This window comes from Scyliorhinus torazame, chromosome 11, assembly GCF_047496885.1.
Source record: "Scyliorhinus torazame isolate Kashiwa2021f chromosome 11, sScyTor2.1, whole genome shotgun sequence".
NCBI lineage: Eukaryota > Metazoa > Chordata > Chondrichthyes > Carcharhiniformes > Scyliorhinidae > Scyliorhinus > Scyliorhinus torazame.
The window spans coordinates 8291332-8307160 of NC_092717.1; the positions used below are offsets into that span (position 1 = coordinate 8291332).

Below are 15829 nucleotides of genomic sequence, written 5' to 3' on the forward strand. Positions count from 1 at the left end.
CCTCAAAAAATTCAATCACATGATCTCTCTCTGACAAAGCCATGCTGATGTTCCTTGATTAATCCTTGCCTCTCCCAAGTAGAGAATAATTCTGTCCCTCAGAATTTCTTCAAATAATTTCCCTACCATTGATGTCAGACTCACTGGCCTGTAATTACTTGTTTTGTCCCTACTTCCCTTCTTGATTAATGGTACCACAATAGCTGTCTTCCAGTCCTCTGGCACCTCTCCTGTGGCCAGAGCGGATTAATTAATATCAGAGCCTCTGCAATCTCCTCTCTTGCCTCACTCAGCAGCCCAGGATACATCTCACCTGGGCTTGCATGTAAGCCCACTAATACTGCTAACACCACCTCAATGCTAATCTGTTCAATTATGTCACAGCCCCCCTGCTTTCTATATCTACAGCATCCTTCTCCATAGTCAACACATGCAAAACACTCATTTAATACCTCACATAGGAACAGGAGTAGACCATTCAGCCCCTCGAGCCTGTCCCACAGTTTAATGAGATGGCTGATCTGCCGTCCAACTCCATATGCATGCCTTTGGCCCATAACATCTTTGCTTAACAAAAACTATATTGGATTTAAATTTAACAACTGTTCTAGCTTCAGCTGCTGTGTGTGGGAGAGAATTCCAACCCTCTACCACCTTTTGAGTGAAGACGGCGCGAAACGGCCCCGATCGCGATCGATTCAAGGCCCGAAAATGGGCTAGGAGTGGGGCCGCGAGGAACTCGGGGGGAGGGGGCGCGTGTCGCGAAAGCAGCGTTGTCAGCGCGTGCCGGGTATTGCCGCCGCCTTAAAGCCGGCGCCACGTAACTGCCATCACCCACGCATGCGTGGTTGCCGTCCTCCCAGAGGCCACCCCGCAAGAAGATGTCGGATGGACCTTGCGGGGCGCGGAGGAAAGGAGGTCCTCCTTCAGAGAGGCCAGCCCGCCGAGTGGTGGGCACCGATCGCGGGCCAGACCCCATTTGAGCCCCCCCCCCCCCCACAGGCCTTCTCCCCCACCCCCCCCCCCCCCCCCCCCAGCGTTCCTGCGCTGTTCCCGCCGGCAGCAACCAGGTGTGGACGGCGCCGGTGAGAACCAGTCGTATTGGGCAGGCCGCTCGGCCCATCCGGGCCGGAGAATAGCGGGGATAGCAGAGAATCGCCATTTTGGGTGTCTCGGACGATTCTCCGTCCTGCGCCGCGCAGAACTCTATAGTGCCAATCTCGCCGCTTGGGTGAATCGCGGGAGGGCGTCGAATCAGCGTCGCGTGAAAAAATGGCAACCCAGGCGATTCTCCCAAACGGCGCGGCATCGGAGAATTGCGCCCATGCTGTTTGTGAAACCGATGTTTCTTGTCAATTTGCTTCCCCCAGATCTAATAAAGCTAAAAAGCAGCACCATTTTGTATTCTCCAAGTCTGTGGAAACATGCCACACGAGTAAACCAGTACACAGTTAACTGAATTTGGAAAGGGATTGTGGCTAGATTGCTGACAGTGCTGATTCTGTCTTTTTTAATGTTAGGGGCAGTGCATATAGAATACACCTGCCTATTGTTTCAAAATGTGTACCATAATAATTTTCTTCCCTAGACCTCCAACTCACTCCCTTCCTTTAAATTGCTGCTTAATGCCTAATTCTTTGACCAATTCTTTGGTCACTTGTCCTAATGTGGTTCAGTGTCTATTTTAGTTTTTCAGTATGCCAACTCTGAAGTGGCCTGGGATGATTGACAGTGTTAAAGCTGCTTATAAATGCAAGTTGTTATTCTGTTCTATTTGGTATGTAATGACCTTTTCTTAAATCAATTTGCCAGTTTAGCGATGGAAAAATCTTCATCTTGAAGTATTTTTCAGTTTTCTTTATAAATCCTTACTGAAAGATCGCAGCAACAATTTTCATGCGACTTGATGGGCCCAATTTCAAATTTGAATCATTTGTCCTTTATAACCTTGAGAAATTTTGTAACGCATTAATACATTTTAGGTAAAACCTTTATTTTGGCCCAATTTTCTTCTGCACCTTGTGGGTTTCACGCTGTGAATAGGTGAATGATCATGGATAACGCCTTTAGTATCCTTCTGCACATTGTTGATTAGAATAGAACATAGAACATACAGTGCAGACGGAGGCCATTCGGCCCATCGAGTCTGCACCAACCCACTTAAGACCTCACTTCCACCCTATCCCCGTAACCCAATAACCCTTCCAACCTTTTTGGACACTCAGGGCAATTTAGCATGGCCAATCCACCTAACCTGCACGTCTTTGGACTGTGGGAGGAAACCGGAGCACCCGGAGGAAACCCACGCACACACGGGGAGAGCGTGCAGACTCCGCACAGACAGTGACCCAGCAGGGAATCGAACCTGGGACCCTGGTGCTGTGCAGCCACAGTGCTAGCCACTGTGCTACCGTGCTGCATATTAATTGTGGTTAACTATATCCCGTTGGAGGAAATTGATCGGGTTGTTACATGCGCGATAGCGTGAATAAACAGTCTGAAGATTATGAATTAAGATTCTGCCGAGGAGTGGGTTTGAGTTCCACCACTGTCAAAATTTGAGCTGACATGAGAAAACGCTAATGTGTGCGGGTTCAGTTAGGAGGTATATACTTGTGTTCTTTCACTCCGTGAATGAATGTAAACTGAGTAAAGCTGGGCTCTGGTTCCTTCTTTCACCAACTGGCTCTCGCGAGTTAACACTCCGCGGTAAAATGGTAACTGGTGTGGATATTGGCGATGTGGTTGAGGTTGTCTGCTTCACATCGAAGGAGAAGCGAGAATGACTGACTGCGAGTCAACATTTAGAAGTGAAACTTTGAACGAAAATTCGAAACCACAAGCACCACCTTTTGAGGAAGTGAATTTCAAGCATGGTGGCTTGAGGTGGTTAACATGTGAAACTTGAATGGATGACACAGCATGTTCCTTGAAATAAAATATGGGAGTACAATGGGAAGAAATGTCTGCAGGAAGTCAGAAGAAACAGACTGAAAACATGCATAGTATGTGAATCCTGTTCACCAGGACAAGTCTTTACTTGAACTTGATCTAGTTTCTTGGACCCCTGCCCAATTCAGTTGCGTCATCCTGTGCAAACATTGAAACATTTAGCAGTGTGAGGTCAACCCATCACAAATTTAGTAACTTTTAAAATTTTTACTTGGTAGATTTAACTTGAGATTATTTCTGCATACCTTTTCTTTTTATTGCTTTCTGAACACCTGATGTATTTTGCAAAGGTTAGTCAAGCAGCTGAGTATGAAAGCAAAGCATGACTTGTATGTTGTAACAAGGGCATATTTACTTTTTCGTGTTTCCCTAGTTTGCCTCTGGCGTTACTTTTCCAGGATTCTGCTTGAAAGGCAACACTCAAAAATCTTGGAGTCATTTAATAAGCTCCTGTGCTTTGACTGAAAATGCATCCACAGCTTCGAGAACTGCAGATACAAAAAGCGAGGTGAACATGTTTGTTTCCTTGACTATGAGTTTGTATTTGGCATAATGAGCTCAAAGGAACCCATCATTCCTCTGTGTGTGCTGTTGAGTGGGCTTTGGTCTAGACATTGTGTCTAGATGATCCAGTAATAGCTAACTTTTAATATGTTCCCTGAATGCAGTGTGCCCACTCGAATTGCCAAAACTAATGTAATCAAAATTTTAGGAAAATACATTTTATATAAACTGTTTACCCCAAAACTAATTAATATGTCTAAATCTTTGTCTCCGCCACATGTATTGAGTTGCAGTTATATCTTATTTGGGGGATTTTAATTTGCATCTATAAGAAGTAGCGAGAAATAACTTGCATGACTTTGAGAAGTGTGAAAGAGTTTCTTTAATCTACAAATAAAATTCAATTGATATTTTAATGGATGTTCCTACAAAGTAGCATCTAGAAAGCTTGCTTTAGCGCAGTGTCAGGGAAGTCCTAATAATAGGAAAGGGGATGAGGGGTGGTGTAAACTAGCCTAGTCTTGTATTAACCTCTGTTGTGTCACAGAGAGCTTCCTCATCAGGACCTCATTTAAAAGGAACTGCAAATGTCTTCAATGTTTAAGTCATAGTGGTAACAGGTGACATGTCTGCACATTTACTGAAGAGGAAGCAATAGAATAACATTATTTATCCAGGGAGGCAGGAAACCCCGGCCATGGCTTCATTGGTTGTGAAATATTTGGCCTTACAATAAAATTCCACATTATATATGCTGACTCTCCATTTATTTTTAAACATAAAGTTGATAGTGGCTCTTAATTTAATGCAGCTGTTTGATTCACAAACAATTGTACAGATTGGAGCTAAGGAAAATGATTTTGATTTAATTTACGTTGTTGGTTAGCAGCCAGACAAGTATTGTCCAGGATGTGCATCATAGACATCAAACTGTCTGTTTTATAAACAAAAGTTTTATGAGTTTACTGAATAAAACCTATGGAGTTTACTTGTAAGTATTCCATTTAGTGAAAACATCCGGATGATTATATACCCTTGTTAATACTGCCTTGTACGTAATTATGGTTCTTTCTTTTTAAGGTTTTTTATTACTACAAACCAGTGCTGGATTTTGTGCAGTTGGTGGCGCTGTCCGACCTTCCCTCCTGCTTCCTATCGGGAATTGAGTTTGAATTGTATCCTTGTTCTCAATTAATGTGATTAGCTTTTTGCTTGGGGGGGGGGGGGGGGGGTTGTGAACTGCACTTGTTCAATTTTGACTTCCAAAAAAAGTAACAGCACCTGACTGACTTGTACCTCAACTGCATTTGGCCTTCTTTGCCCCATACCCTTTGATACCCTCAAGTAAAACAAAGTCTATTGACCTCCGTCTTGAAACATTCAATTAACACATCTTTTTGTCTGCAACCTTTTAGGACAGAGAATTCTGGATTTTAACCACCCTCTATTATGAAAATCGCTTGTTTATTTCACCCCTATAGGACCTTGCTCTAGGTTTACGGTTATGTTCCCTTGTAATGGATTCTCTCATCAGGAGACATGAGGGCACGGTAGCATTGTGGTTAGCACAATTGCTTCACAGCTCCAGGGTCCCAGGTTCGATTCCGGCTTGGGTCACTGTCTGTGCGGAGTCTGCACATCCTCCCCGTGTGTGCGTGGGTTTCCTCTGGGTGCTCCGGTTTCCTCCCACAGTCCAAAGATGTGCAGGTTAGGTGGATTGACCATGATAAATTGCCCTTAGTGTCCAAAATTGCCCTTAGTGTTGGGTGGGGTTACTGGGTTATGGGGATAGGGTGGAGGTGTTGACCTTGGGTAGGGTGCTCTTTCCAAGAGCTAGTGCAGTCTAAATGGGCCGAATGGCCTCCTTCTGCACTGTAAATTCTTCTGCACTGTAAATTCATGTTAATCCACCGTGCTGCGCCAGCGCGAATCTGGGCATGCCGGGTAAATAGCAGGAAAGGCCAAACTCGGGGAAACGCGCCAGGCGCGAACCAGTTTGCAAATTATCCGGCCCACTCCCGATGGCGAGTTCTGGGTCTCGCCCCAAAACGGCGAGCATATCATTAACCCTCATTCGCATTCATTTCAATCTCATTAGCGAGAACGAAGTCGAGTGCAGCGGCCTCCCGGAAATTACCCGACTCCCCAGCGAGAAATCACGCAGGCATCGTTTTGTAATTCTTTTTTGAAGCAGCAGGGTGGCACTGATACTTGACAGCACCAGGGACCCGGGTTCATTCTGACCTTGGTTGACTGTCTGTGCGAAGTTTGCACGTCTCCCCGTGACTGCGTGGGTTTCCTCCGGGTGCCCCGGTTTCCTCCCACAGTCCAAAGATGTGCAGGGCAGGTGGATTGGCCATGATAAATTGTCCCTTAGTGTCCAGAAATTCAGGTTAGGTGGGGTTATGGGGATAGACGGGGGCTTGGGGTTGGTCGGGGGGGTGGGGGGGGGGGGTGGTGCTGAAACGTTCCAGCGGGAGTCGCCCCTCGGCTGGGTGAGTGTTAGGGATTTTGCATCTGTGAGGTCTTCAAGCCATCTTGTGGTGACCCATAACCGGGGCAAATTGCAGCCTGACTATCCCACCAAACACTTCCAGGACAGAGCTTTGCTGTGCCTTCAATGCTGAAAGTAAATTTCACTCCCTTTGATTGTGACCAGCCTCTAGCGTCACAGCTCAAGACTATTGCAAATGATGAATTAAGCTTGTTAGTTGTGAGAGCACTGCACCCTCCAGTTGTGAGAGCACTTCACCCTCCAGTTGTGAGAGCACTTCACCCTCCAGTTGTGAGAGCACTTCACCCTCCAGTTGTGAGAGCACTTCACCCTCCAGTTGTGAGAGCACTTCACACTCCTGTTGTGAAAGCACTTCATCCTCCAGTTGTGAGAGCACTTCACCCTCCAGTTGTGAGAGCACTTCACCCTCCAGTTGTGAGAGCACTTCACCCTCCAGTTGTGAGAGCACTTCACCCTCCAGTTGTGAGAGCACTTCACCCTCCAGTTGTGAGAGCACTTCACCCTCCAGTTGTGAGAGCACTTCACCCTCCAGTTGTGAGAGCACTTCACACTCCTGTTGTGAAAGCACTTCATCCTCCAGTTGTGAGAGCACTTCACCCTCCAGTTGTGAGAGCACTTCACCCTCCAGTTGTGAGAGCACTTCACCCTCCAGTTGTGAGAGCACTTCATCCTCCAACTGTGAGAGCACTTCACCCTCCAGTTGTGAGAGCACTTCACCCTCCAGTTGTGAGAGCACTTCACCCTCCAGTTGTGAGAGCACTTCACCCTCCAGTTGTGAGAGCACTTCACCCTCCAGTTGTGAGAGCACTTCACACTCCAGTTGTGAGAGCACTTCACCCTCTAGTTGTGAGAGCACTTCACCCTCTAGTTGTGAGAGCACTTCACCCTCTAGTTGTGAGAGCACTTCACACTCCAGTTGTGAAAGCACTTCACACTCCAGTTGTGAGAGCATTTCACCCTCCTGTTGTGAGAACACGTCACAGCTGCAGGTTGTGTTTGCTGCTTGCTACTGCTTGTGGCTGAAATTGCCTGGAGGTTGCTGTTGCTTTTTCCTTCCTTTTCTGTAGCCGCAAAGAAGAACAATTTTTTCTCTGAGACCTGGAACACCGAGCTCAGGGGGACGAACGAGTCCAAAAGGCAATCCGGTTTGAAGCAAGCAGTTGCTGCGGGACCACCCTGTTCCATCTCCCAAGGGTTTGTGTATCATCACTCCAGGGTGATGGGACTGTGTCGGCACTGTCAGTGTGTCAATGTACAAGGCAGGAGAGTGATGACCACTCGCTGTGAGGAAAGCTCTGGTGCTCCTCAGTGTCTGCAAAAGTCTGACTCCTGTCTTTCTGCTGACAGCGCGCTCACACATGTATCAGGTGTAACATGTTTTAATAGTGAACTATTGACATTTCTAATCCCCCCCAGCTACAGGTTGTCCGCCCTTCTCCCCCACCGTGCTCCTCACTCTTCTTGGTCTTTCGTGGTCTACTGCTACGTCTAGGTGGTCCCCAGGATGCACATCAGAGGTGGAGGCAGCCTGTTGGTTTCTGTGCCCTGTGACGTCTGATGCCCTTGACGGACAATGCAGTCGCTGCAATGCACCTGACGTTCCCTCCTGAATGTCACGGCTGTGTCCTGTCCTCTTGTAGCTCCATAGCTGGAAAGCAAAAGGAAACTTTAATTTATCACTGAAATGCTTGTTGAAAATACTACCTGCAAGGCTCCAAAACGTTTGTTTATTCCATAAGAGGACCAGCTTATGCCCACGAGTGGAAAATAAAGTCATAAAACAATGAAAATGATAGCATTCTAATTTAATTTTACTAATTGCCATTGCAATGCAGCAAGGCATGATTAATTTTTAAATTACAAGTGAATGTGAGTGAGCTTTCAACCTTTAGAGTCTGTGTAACGATGGTGTTTGGAATTTACTTTCACTTTTTAATTTGTTTTGTGTGTTCTGGAAGCAATGATCTTTAGGGAGACATTCTCCGTGTTCCACATTATGTTATGAGGCCTCAGTGATGAGTGTTAAATTGTCTTTAATGTGTTGAGTACCTTGACTAAAATACACAGCTGTTTATCAAGAAGCGATGTCCAAGGCAAATCGAAGCTTCTCCTGAACCAACTTTGTTCTCTACAAGGGAAGGTATGTCCTTGCTGTCTTCTCAAGTTTAAACTTCCAAACAAAGTTTTGGAAAACCTTTTATTCTTAAGTAATGGAGCAGGTGGCATGTCTGTCTCCTCATTTCCACTGTGGTGTCTATCTACCGGCGTGCGTGATTATAGCCTAGAGCTCTGTTCATTTTGATGGGAGCGCCTCCTTTATGTGTGATAAAACTGAAATTAACACGTCCCAGCTTCAGGAATAGCTCAACTGGCCAATGTGCAGCAGTATGGGCAAGAAAGATTTCAGCGCTTGCATATTTAAATTCAAGCACACTTGTGATCAACAGACAAACCTGGATCATCTTTCACTAGTCTTACCCAAGCACGCCAATAAAAAAAATCATGCTGCACAATCTTTTGACATGGTGAAAGCGGCCCACAATTCCATTTGTTACAAACTGGAGAGATTTTCTGTTTTCGGATTTCATAGCTAGTTTTACATGTAGTTACAACAGGGGTATATTTGCAGCATTCAGTAGACCCGATAATGTGCGCAGTAACAATTTGTTCCAAGATTTATTTGTGACTGTCATAAATGTCCTGCATCTGATTAGCTTGGTCCTTATCGGAGAATTGACATTTCAAAAATTCGGCAGGCATTGCTGCGTACGTACGTTAGTCATTACCCTTAAACATTATTGAAGCACCCATGTCTTTGCCGGCACCTGAAGCCAGTTTGGCACGGTTATTCCTGCTAATTTTCTGCTAATTCTTTTTCTCTTGTATATAACCTCTCCTTACTTTTACACAGTCGCTGCCTGCTGCTGTCTATCAAAATGTTTGTTGTGGAGCATCTGCTGGTTTCTCTTCCTTCCCCTCTGTATAACTCAAGTTCAAGGTTGGCCATATTAATTTCTCTTTAGAAATGAACTTTTCCGTTGTAAATACTCGGTGTGCTTGCCTCCGCAACGAACTCACCAACTCCCGTGGGACAGCATCACAACGTAGTAACGGTGTTCCAGAACCTCTTCCATCATGATAATCCCTGTAGAAAAAAATATGAAGCCCGATCATGTGTCCCTTTTATAATGTAGTCAGTCCCACCCCCCCCCCCCCCCAACCACCCAAACAATTTGTGCAATTATCGTTACTAATCATCTGAATTAACTTGCTGTTCATACCCGTTCAGCTATCTGTTTTGTAAATGGTGATTGATTTTATAATTCCAATTCCAATGTTTGTTAATTCCAGCTTTCTTTCTGATTCTTCCAGGTGGGAGCTCTTTTTAACCTATTTTGTACAGTGAGCACCACTCTGATTCCGCCAGCTAACCAGTTCAGTACACGGAAATGGAAAGAATACATGGCGAAAAAGCCAAAATGCATTAATGGTGGGTTTGTCTTTTCACGAGCGTAATGCTCTCTTATACCGTCAGTAAATTTGAACAAGACTTCATCAAACCCAGATCATGAGCTTATTGTCGTTGATTGCATTAATATCATAATCTTGATGATAAACCTGGCTGGGAGCATGATGACCGTATTCTAACTTGCATCATCTGGTTCACCCATCATCCTGTGTTTGCTGACCTACCCTGAGTAGCAGCACGGTAGCATTGTGGATAGCACAATTGCTTCACAGCTCCAGGGTCCCAGGTTCGATTCCCAGCTTGGGTCACTGTCTGTGCGGAGTCTGCACATCCTCCCCGTGTGTGCGTGGGTTTCCTCTGGGTGCTCCGGTTTCCTCCCACAGTCCAAAGATGTGCAGGTTAGGTGGATTGGCCATGATAAATTGCCCTTAGTGTCCAAGATTGCCCTTAGTGTTGGGTGGGGTTACTGGGTTATGGGGATAGGGTGGAGGTGTTGACCTTGGGTAGGGTGCTCTTTCCAAGAGCCGGTGCGCAGACGATGGGCCGAATGGCCTCCTTCTGCACTGTAAATTCTGAGAGTCCTAGTTGGAAAAATGCCTTGAATTGAAAAATTATTTTCCTTGTTTTCAAAACCATCCATGGTCTTGCCCCTCCCACTCTCCATCCAATGCTGCAACCCTCTGAGATACCTATGCTTCTCCCATTCTAGACTCTTGCACATCCCCTGAGCACTAAGTTCTGGAATTCCCTTACAAAACCACTATCTCTTTGCTCTTTCAAGATGCTCCTAAAAACCTACGTCCTGGACCAAACATTTGATCGCCTGATCTAATGTCTCCTCGTGTAGCTTTGTGTCAAATCTTGTTTGACAATGCTCCTGTGAAGCACCTTGGGCCAATTTCTTATGCCAAAGGTGCTATATGAATGCAAGCTGTTGTATTGCAAACGTTAGCAAGTCAAGCAGCTTCCTGTGCTAAGTGTACTTTACATAGAGAAAAAAGACATGTGATTAAGGGTGCCGGAAAAAAAAACCTTTTAAGAATATACGATTTTGTAATAGGAACATAGGAGTAGACCACTCGGCCCTTTGAGCCTGCTCCACCATTCAGTTAGATCATCTACCTCAATACCATTTTCCTGCACTATCTCCGTCTCACTTGATGTCGTTAAAATCTAGAAATCTGTTGATCTGCCTTGGATATACTCAAGAACTGAGTCTCTACAGCCTTTAGGGTAGAGAATTCCAAAGATTCACCAGCCTCTGAGTGAAGAAATTCCTCTGCATTTTGATCCGAAATGGTCTATCCCTTTTTCTGAGCCTGTCCCCCCTGGTCTAGACCACACCCACCCGAGCCAGGGGAAACATCCTTCCCGCATCTTTGAGCCATGTAAAAATTGAGATGCCGCTCATTCTTCTAAGCACTGGAGAATATAGGCCCAGTATCCGCAATCTCTCCTCCGAGGACAATCCTGCTGTCCCAGGAATCAAATCGGGACTGCCTCACCCATTTTAGCACAGAAAAGAAAGGAACATTTGCAGTTATGTAGTGCCTTTCAACACCATTGGATGCCCCAAAGCACTTTCTCGCCAATAAAGTACTTTTGAAGCGTAACGTTGTAATGTGGAGCGAATTTGTACACCTCCAGCTCCCGCAACCAGCAATGTGATGATGACCGGGCGATCTGTTTTTGTGCTGTGGGTTGAGGGTAAATAATTGGCCAAGAATCTGTGGATTACTCCCCTGCCCGCCTTTAAAATAGTGCCACGGGATCTTTTACCCCCACGCAAGCAGGCAACTGGTTTGTCTCATCCGAAAGACGTCATATCTGACGATTCCAGCCCTGGTTGTACGACTTGAGCCTGGAACCTTGTAACTCTGAGACGAGAGCGTTACCAATTGAGCCATGGCTGACACAAGATCCTGCACAAAGCAGTCATTTATATGGGTGTGTTATAACCAGTTACACCAATTTCATGGGCAGCGGTCAAAGACCGGTTGTGCTGTCTCCAACAATCGTGTCGGCTGAGTCCGACTTTGCATCAGGTTTCCTGCACAACTTGTAATTGCATCGGAAGAAAGCTGTTGTAACTGTTTGACAACCTTTTGGCATTAACTGATCGAACAAGGTGTCTGTAAGTATGATTTATGTTTCGGAAGGAATAACCTATTTGCTTCTTTTTTAAATAACTACAATGTGCAGATTGTTTTTCATTTAGAATTCTGCTTTTGTCTTTCAAATATTTTCCTTGTGATTAATTTTGCCAATTCCTTTATCACCTACGAACAGAACACTGCAATACTTGTCACAATGCTGAATCAGAAAATTGATTTCCTACTTTATATCTTGATGTTGTTCTGGAAGGGCAGGAAGCATCAGACGTGTTAATAGAAATTAAATTGCATTTTAAATGGTGTACATTTTGATTTTAAAGCACTGAGATAGATAACAGCAGCAGTAATTTATTGTTCTCAGAATTTTCATGTAACTAGTACAAATAAGCTTCATTGGCAGTTCTTATCTTCAAAGACTCATCATATTGTGAGGAGCCCTTGACCTTTTTTGTTATTCTTAATCATATTTTAGCTCTTCATTTTACGTCCACTATTATGATGTACTATGAATGAAAATGATGTTTTGGTTGGAGAGACAGGAAGTAACTGCACAGTGCTTTAAATAAATATCTCCTACCAGAGCAGAAACTTTGACTCACCAACATTTACTTTCTAAAGATATTGCTAACAGCTGTTCACAAATAATCTATCAAACTGTCTAATGATAAGGGCAGCACGGTAGCATTGTGGATAGCACAATTGCTTCACAGCTCCAGGGTCCCTGGTTCGATTCCGGCTTGAGTCACTGTCTGTGCGGAGTCTGCACGTCCTCCCCGTGTGTGCGTGGGTTTCCTCCGGGTGCTCCGATTTCCTCCCACAGTCCAAAGATGTGCAGGTTAGGTGGATTGGCCATGATGAATTGCCCTTAGTGTCCAAAATTGCCCTTAGTGTTGGGTGGGGTTACTGGGTTATGGGGATGGGGTGGAGGTGTTGACCTTGGGTAGGGTGCTCTTTCCAAGAGCCGGTGCAGACTCGATGGGCCGAATGGCCTCCTTCTTCACTGTAAATTCTATGATAAGAGCAGCGCGAAGGCGCATTGATTAGCACTGCTGCCTCAAGGCGCCGAGGACTCGGGTTCGATCCCGGCCCCGGGTCACTGTCCGTGTGGAGTTTGCACATTCTCCCGTGTCTGCGTGGTTCTCACCCCCACAACCTAAACTTGTGCAAGGTAGGTGGATTGGCCACGCTAAATTGCCCCCTAATTGGAAAAATTAAAAAAAGATTTTTAAAATTTTGTCCAATGATTTGAAATAATTTTGGGCTAATATTCGTGCCGGGGGGGGGGGGGGGGGGGGGGGGGGGGTGAAGGTCCATTAAAGATGTTAGTAAAAGAGAAATGGAACACTCTTGCACTTTTAACACCTAATGACCTGACCAAGCATGCTGCAGTGTATAAAATAGCATGAAGAACACAAGAAATAGGAGCAGGAGAAGACCGTACTGCCCATCGAGCCTGCTCTGCCATTCAATACGATCATGACTGATCTTACATTTCAACTCGGTTTTCTACCGACTCCCCATATCCATTGACTCTGAGAGACCAAAATTCTGCCTACCCCAGTCATAAATGTATTGAGTAATGGAGCATCCACAACCCTCTGGGTAGAGAATTCCAACGATTAACAACCCTCCGAGTGAAGTACTTTTTCCTCATCTCAGTCCTAAATGTTGGGTCTCCAATCCTAAAACTGGGTCCCCGTGTTTTAGAGCACATTCCACCCCCACACAACCAGAGGAAACAATCTCAGCATCCACCCTGTCAAACCTTTCAACTTCATGAGACCATTCCCCAATCTAAGGAATATTGGAAAGTCATAGCCAGCACACCCATCTCTTCAGCTGTCTCTTCTGGAACCTTAGGCTCAAGGCAATCAGGTCCCAGGGAGTGTCAGATTTTAATCCCTCAAGTTTCTCTGCTGATAGTAATTTTCTTAATTTTCTCACCTATTTTAGACCCTAGATTACTGTCTACTTCTGGTATGAAACATATGTCTTTGACTGTGAAGACAGACACAAAGTATATGTTCATTGTCTCATTTCCCATAATAATTTCTCCCATCTCTGGCTCGAAGGGACCAATGTTTACTTTAGCTACTTTCTTTCTCTACTCTCAAAAGTTCTTGCGACTCCTGGTGTGGCAGCATGAAGTAGCGTCCGCATCTCGGGTGGCTCCCGCACAAGCTCAGGCAGTTTGAGCTTTTCTGCCCGTTCCGTCAGGAAGTTTTACAATCGGACTCAACAGCCCGGCAGAGCAATCAGCTGGGAATTGGGGGAATGTCGAAAGTGACATCGAAGAGGGGCGGAGGGGTGAAATTGCAAGCGTCGAGCCCGAGCAAGGACTCATTAAAGATGGCTGGAGAAGCAGCCATGCCAAAGACAAAGACCCCCTTAGACTGTGGGTCGTATTGACCGATCTCCTTACTAAATATGGCCGTGAAGCTGTTAGGTAAGGTGTCGCCGTTAAGGCTGGAACCTTGTCTGTCGGAGGTGGTGGGGAAAGAACAAATGGGTTGGTTAAGAGGCGGAGGTTGACGGCGAACGTGACCTGATTGTTGAACATGGTGCTTACTCCAAGGAAGGATTGGGTTCCAGAGATCATAATCTCGCTCAACATGGAGAAGGCATTCAACCGGGGAGAGTGGGATTATCTGTTTGCGGTATTAGAAACGTTTGGATTTGGGCCGGGCTTTGTACCGTGGGTGCGGCTGTTGTACGCGGTCCCCTTTGCCAGAGTTTGCACGAACAAAGTGACTCCGACCTCTTTCGTCTTTACCGGGGTACCAGGCAGGGACGTCCAATGCCTCCTTTGCTGTTTGTTCTTACAAAGGAACCACTAGTCATGGCCCTAAAGTCCTCGAATACGTGGGGAGGAATAGTTAGAGGAAGATTGGAACACGGGGCTGTGTGCTCCACCCCGCCCCGCCACTTTTCTGCCTCGACCCACGGGCGGGATTCTCCGTTACGTCGGCCGGTCAGTGGGTCTTCCCATTGTGGGGCAGCCTCATGCCGTTGGGAAACCCCGGGCACTGGCAAAACAGCGAATCCCTCCGGAGGAGAACCCGTCCACCGTCCCGTCCACCGTCTCGCTCGCAGAGTGGTTAGCACTGTTGCTTCACAGCGCCAGAGTCCAAGGTTCAATTCCCGGCTTGGGTCACTGCGGAATCTGCTCATTCTCCCTGTGTCTGCCATCTGTTTTTATATTCCTGGCTGGTTTATTCTTGTATTTTTTTTTAACCAACTTTTTGGTGGCCTTCTGCTAGTTTCTAAAGAATCCGAATCCTCAGATTGCTGCTGTCTTTTTGTTTTTTTACAACATTAGAAGTCTCTTCTTTTAATCTAAAACTACTTTTAGCTTCCTGAATGAGCCACTGATGGACCTTCCTCTTTGAGTTTTTTTAATTCAATGAAATATCTTTTTGATGAAGATTTTGAATGATTTCTTTAAATGTTTCCCAGTGTTCATTTCCCTCCCTACCTTTTAGTCTATTTATCCAATTAACCGTAGCCAATTCTCCCCTCATACCTACACATGGTTAAGTTTTTAAGATTCTTGTTTGTGATTGGAGTAGGTCACTCTCACACTTAAAATGGAATTCAATGGCATTACGATCACTATTTCTCAAATGATCTTTTACCACAACATTACTAATTAATCCTGCTACACTACGCAATACTAAATCTAAGATACCTTTATCACTAGTCGATTCCAAGGAACTGTCACAAAAACTTTCTACAAACTCATCTGGACCACTGTTGCAAATTTGATTCTCCCAATCCATATGAAGTTTAAAGTCCCCACCATTATTATATTGCCTTTGCTACAAGCTCCAGTAATGTCTTGTTTAATGTTCTGCCCAACGGTATAACTACTGTTAAGGGGCCCATATACTCACACCAGTGTTTTCTGAGTCTTGCTATTCCAAATTTGAATCCATGCTGATTATACTTCATGATCATCTGAGGCCAAATCCTTTCTCACTGATGTCCTTCTATCATCTTGTAATATCAGAGTACCCCTTTTCCTTTGCCATTCCGTCTGTCTTTCCTAAATATTGTGTTCCCTAGAATATTTTATTTCCCAACTTGATCATCTAGAGCTCTGTCATGCCTTGACTGAAGTCCCTACTTAATAATAACCTTTTATTGTCACACGTACAAAGTTACTGTGAAAAGCCCCTACTCGCCACATTCCGCCACCTGTTCGGGTAAGCTGGTACGGGAATTGAACCCCCGCTGCTGGCCTTGTTCTGCACCATAAACCAGCTGTCTAGCCCA

The 15829-nt window shown here is 45.4% G+C and overlaps 1 protein-coding gene across 1 annotated transcript in view; it reads left to right on the forward strand.

The window, feature by feature from the left end:
• mtbp (MDM2 binding protein) overlaps nt 1–15829 on the forward strand; it is a 103561-nt gene that overhangs the window by 20499 nt on the left and 67233 nt on the right. The window contains exons 8-11 of the mRNA XM_072466914.1: nt 3326–3460; nt 4537–4631; nt 8039–8111; nt 9344–9461. Coding sequence (XP_072323015.1) covers nt 3326–3460; nt 4537–4631; nt 8039–8111; nt 9344–9461 — 421 coding nt within the window. The remainder of the gene's footprint in view (nt 1–3325; nt 3461–4536; nt 4632–8038; nt 8112–9343; nt 9462–15829) is intronic.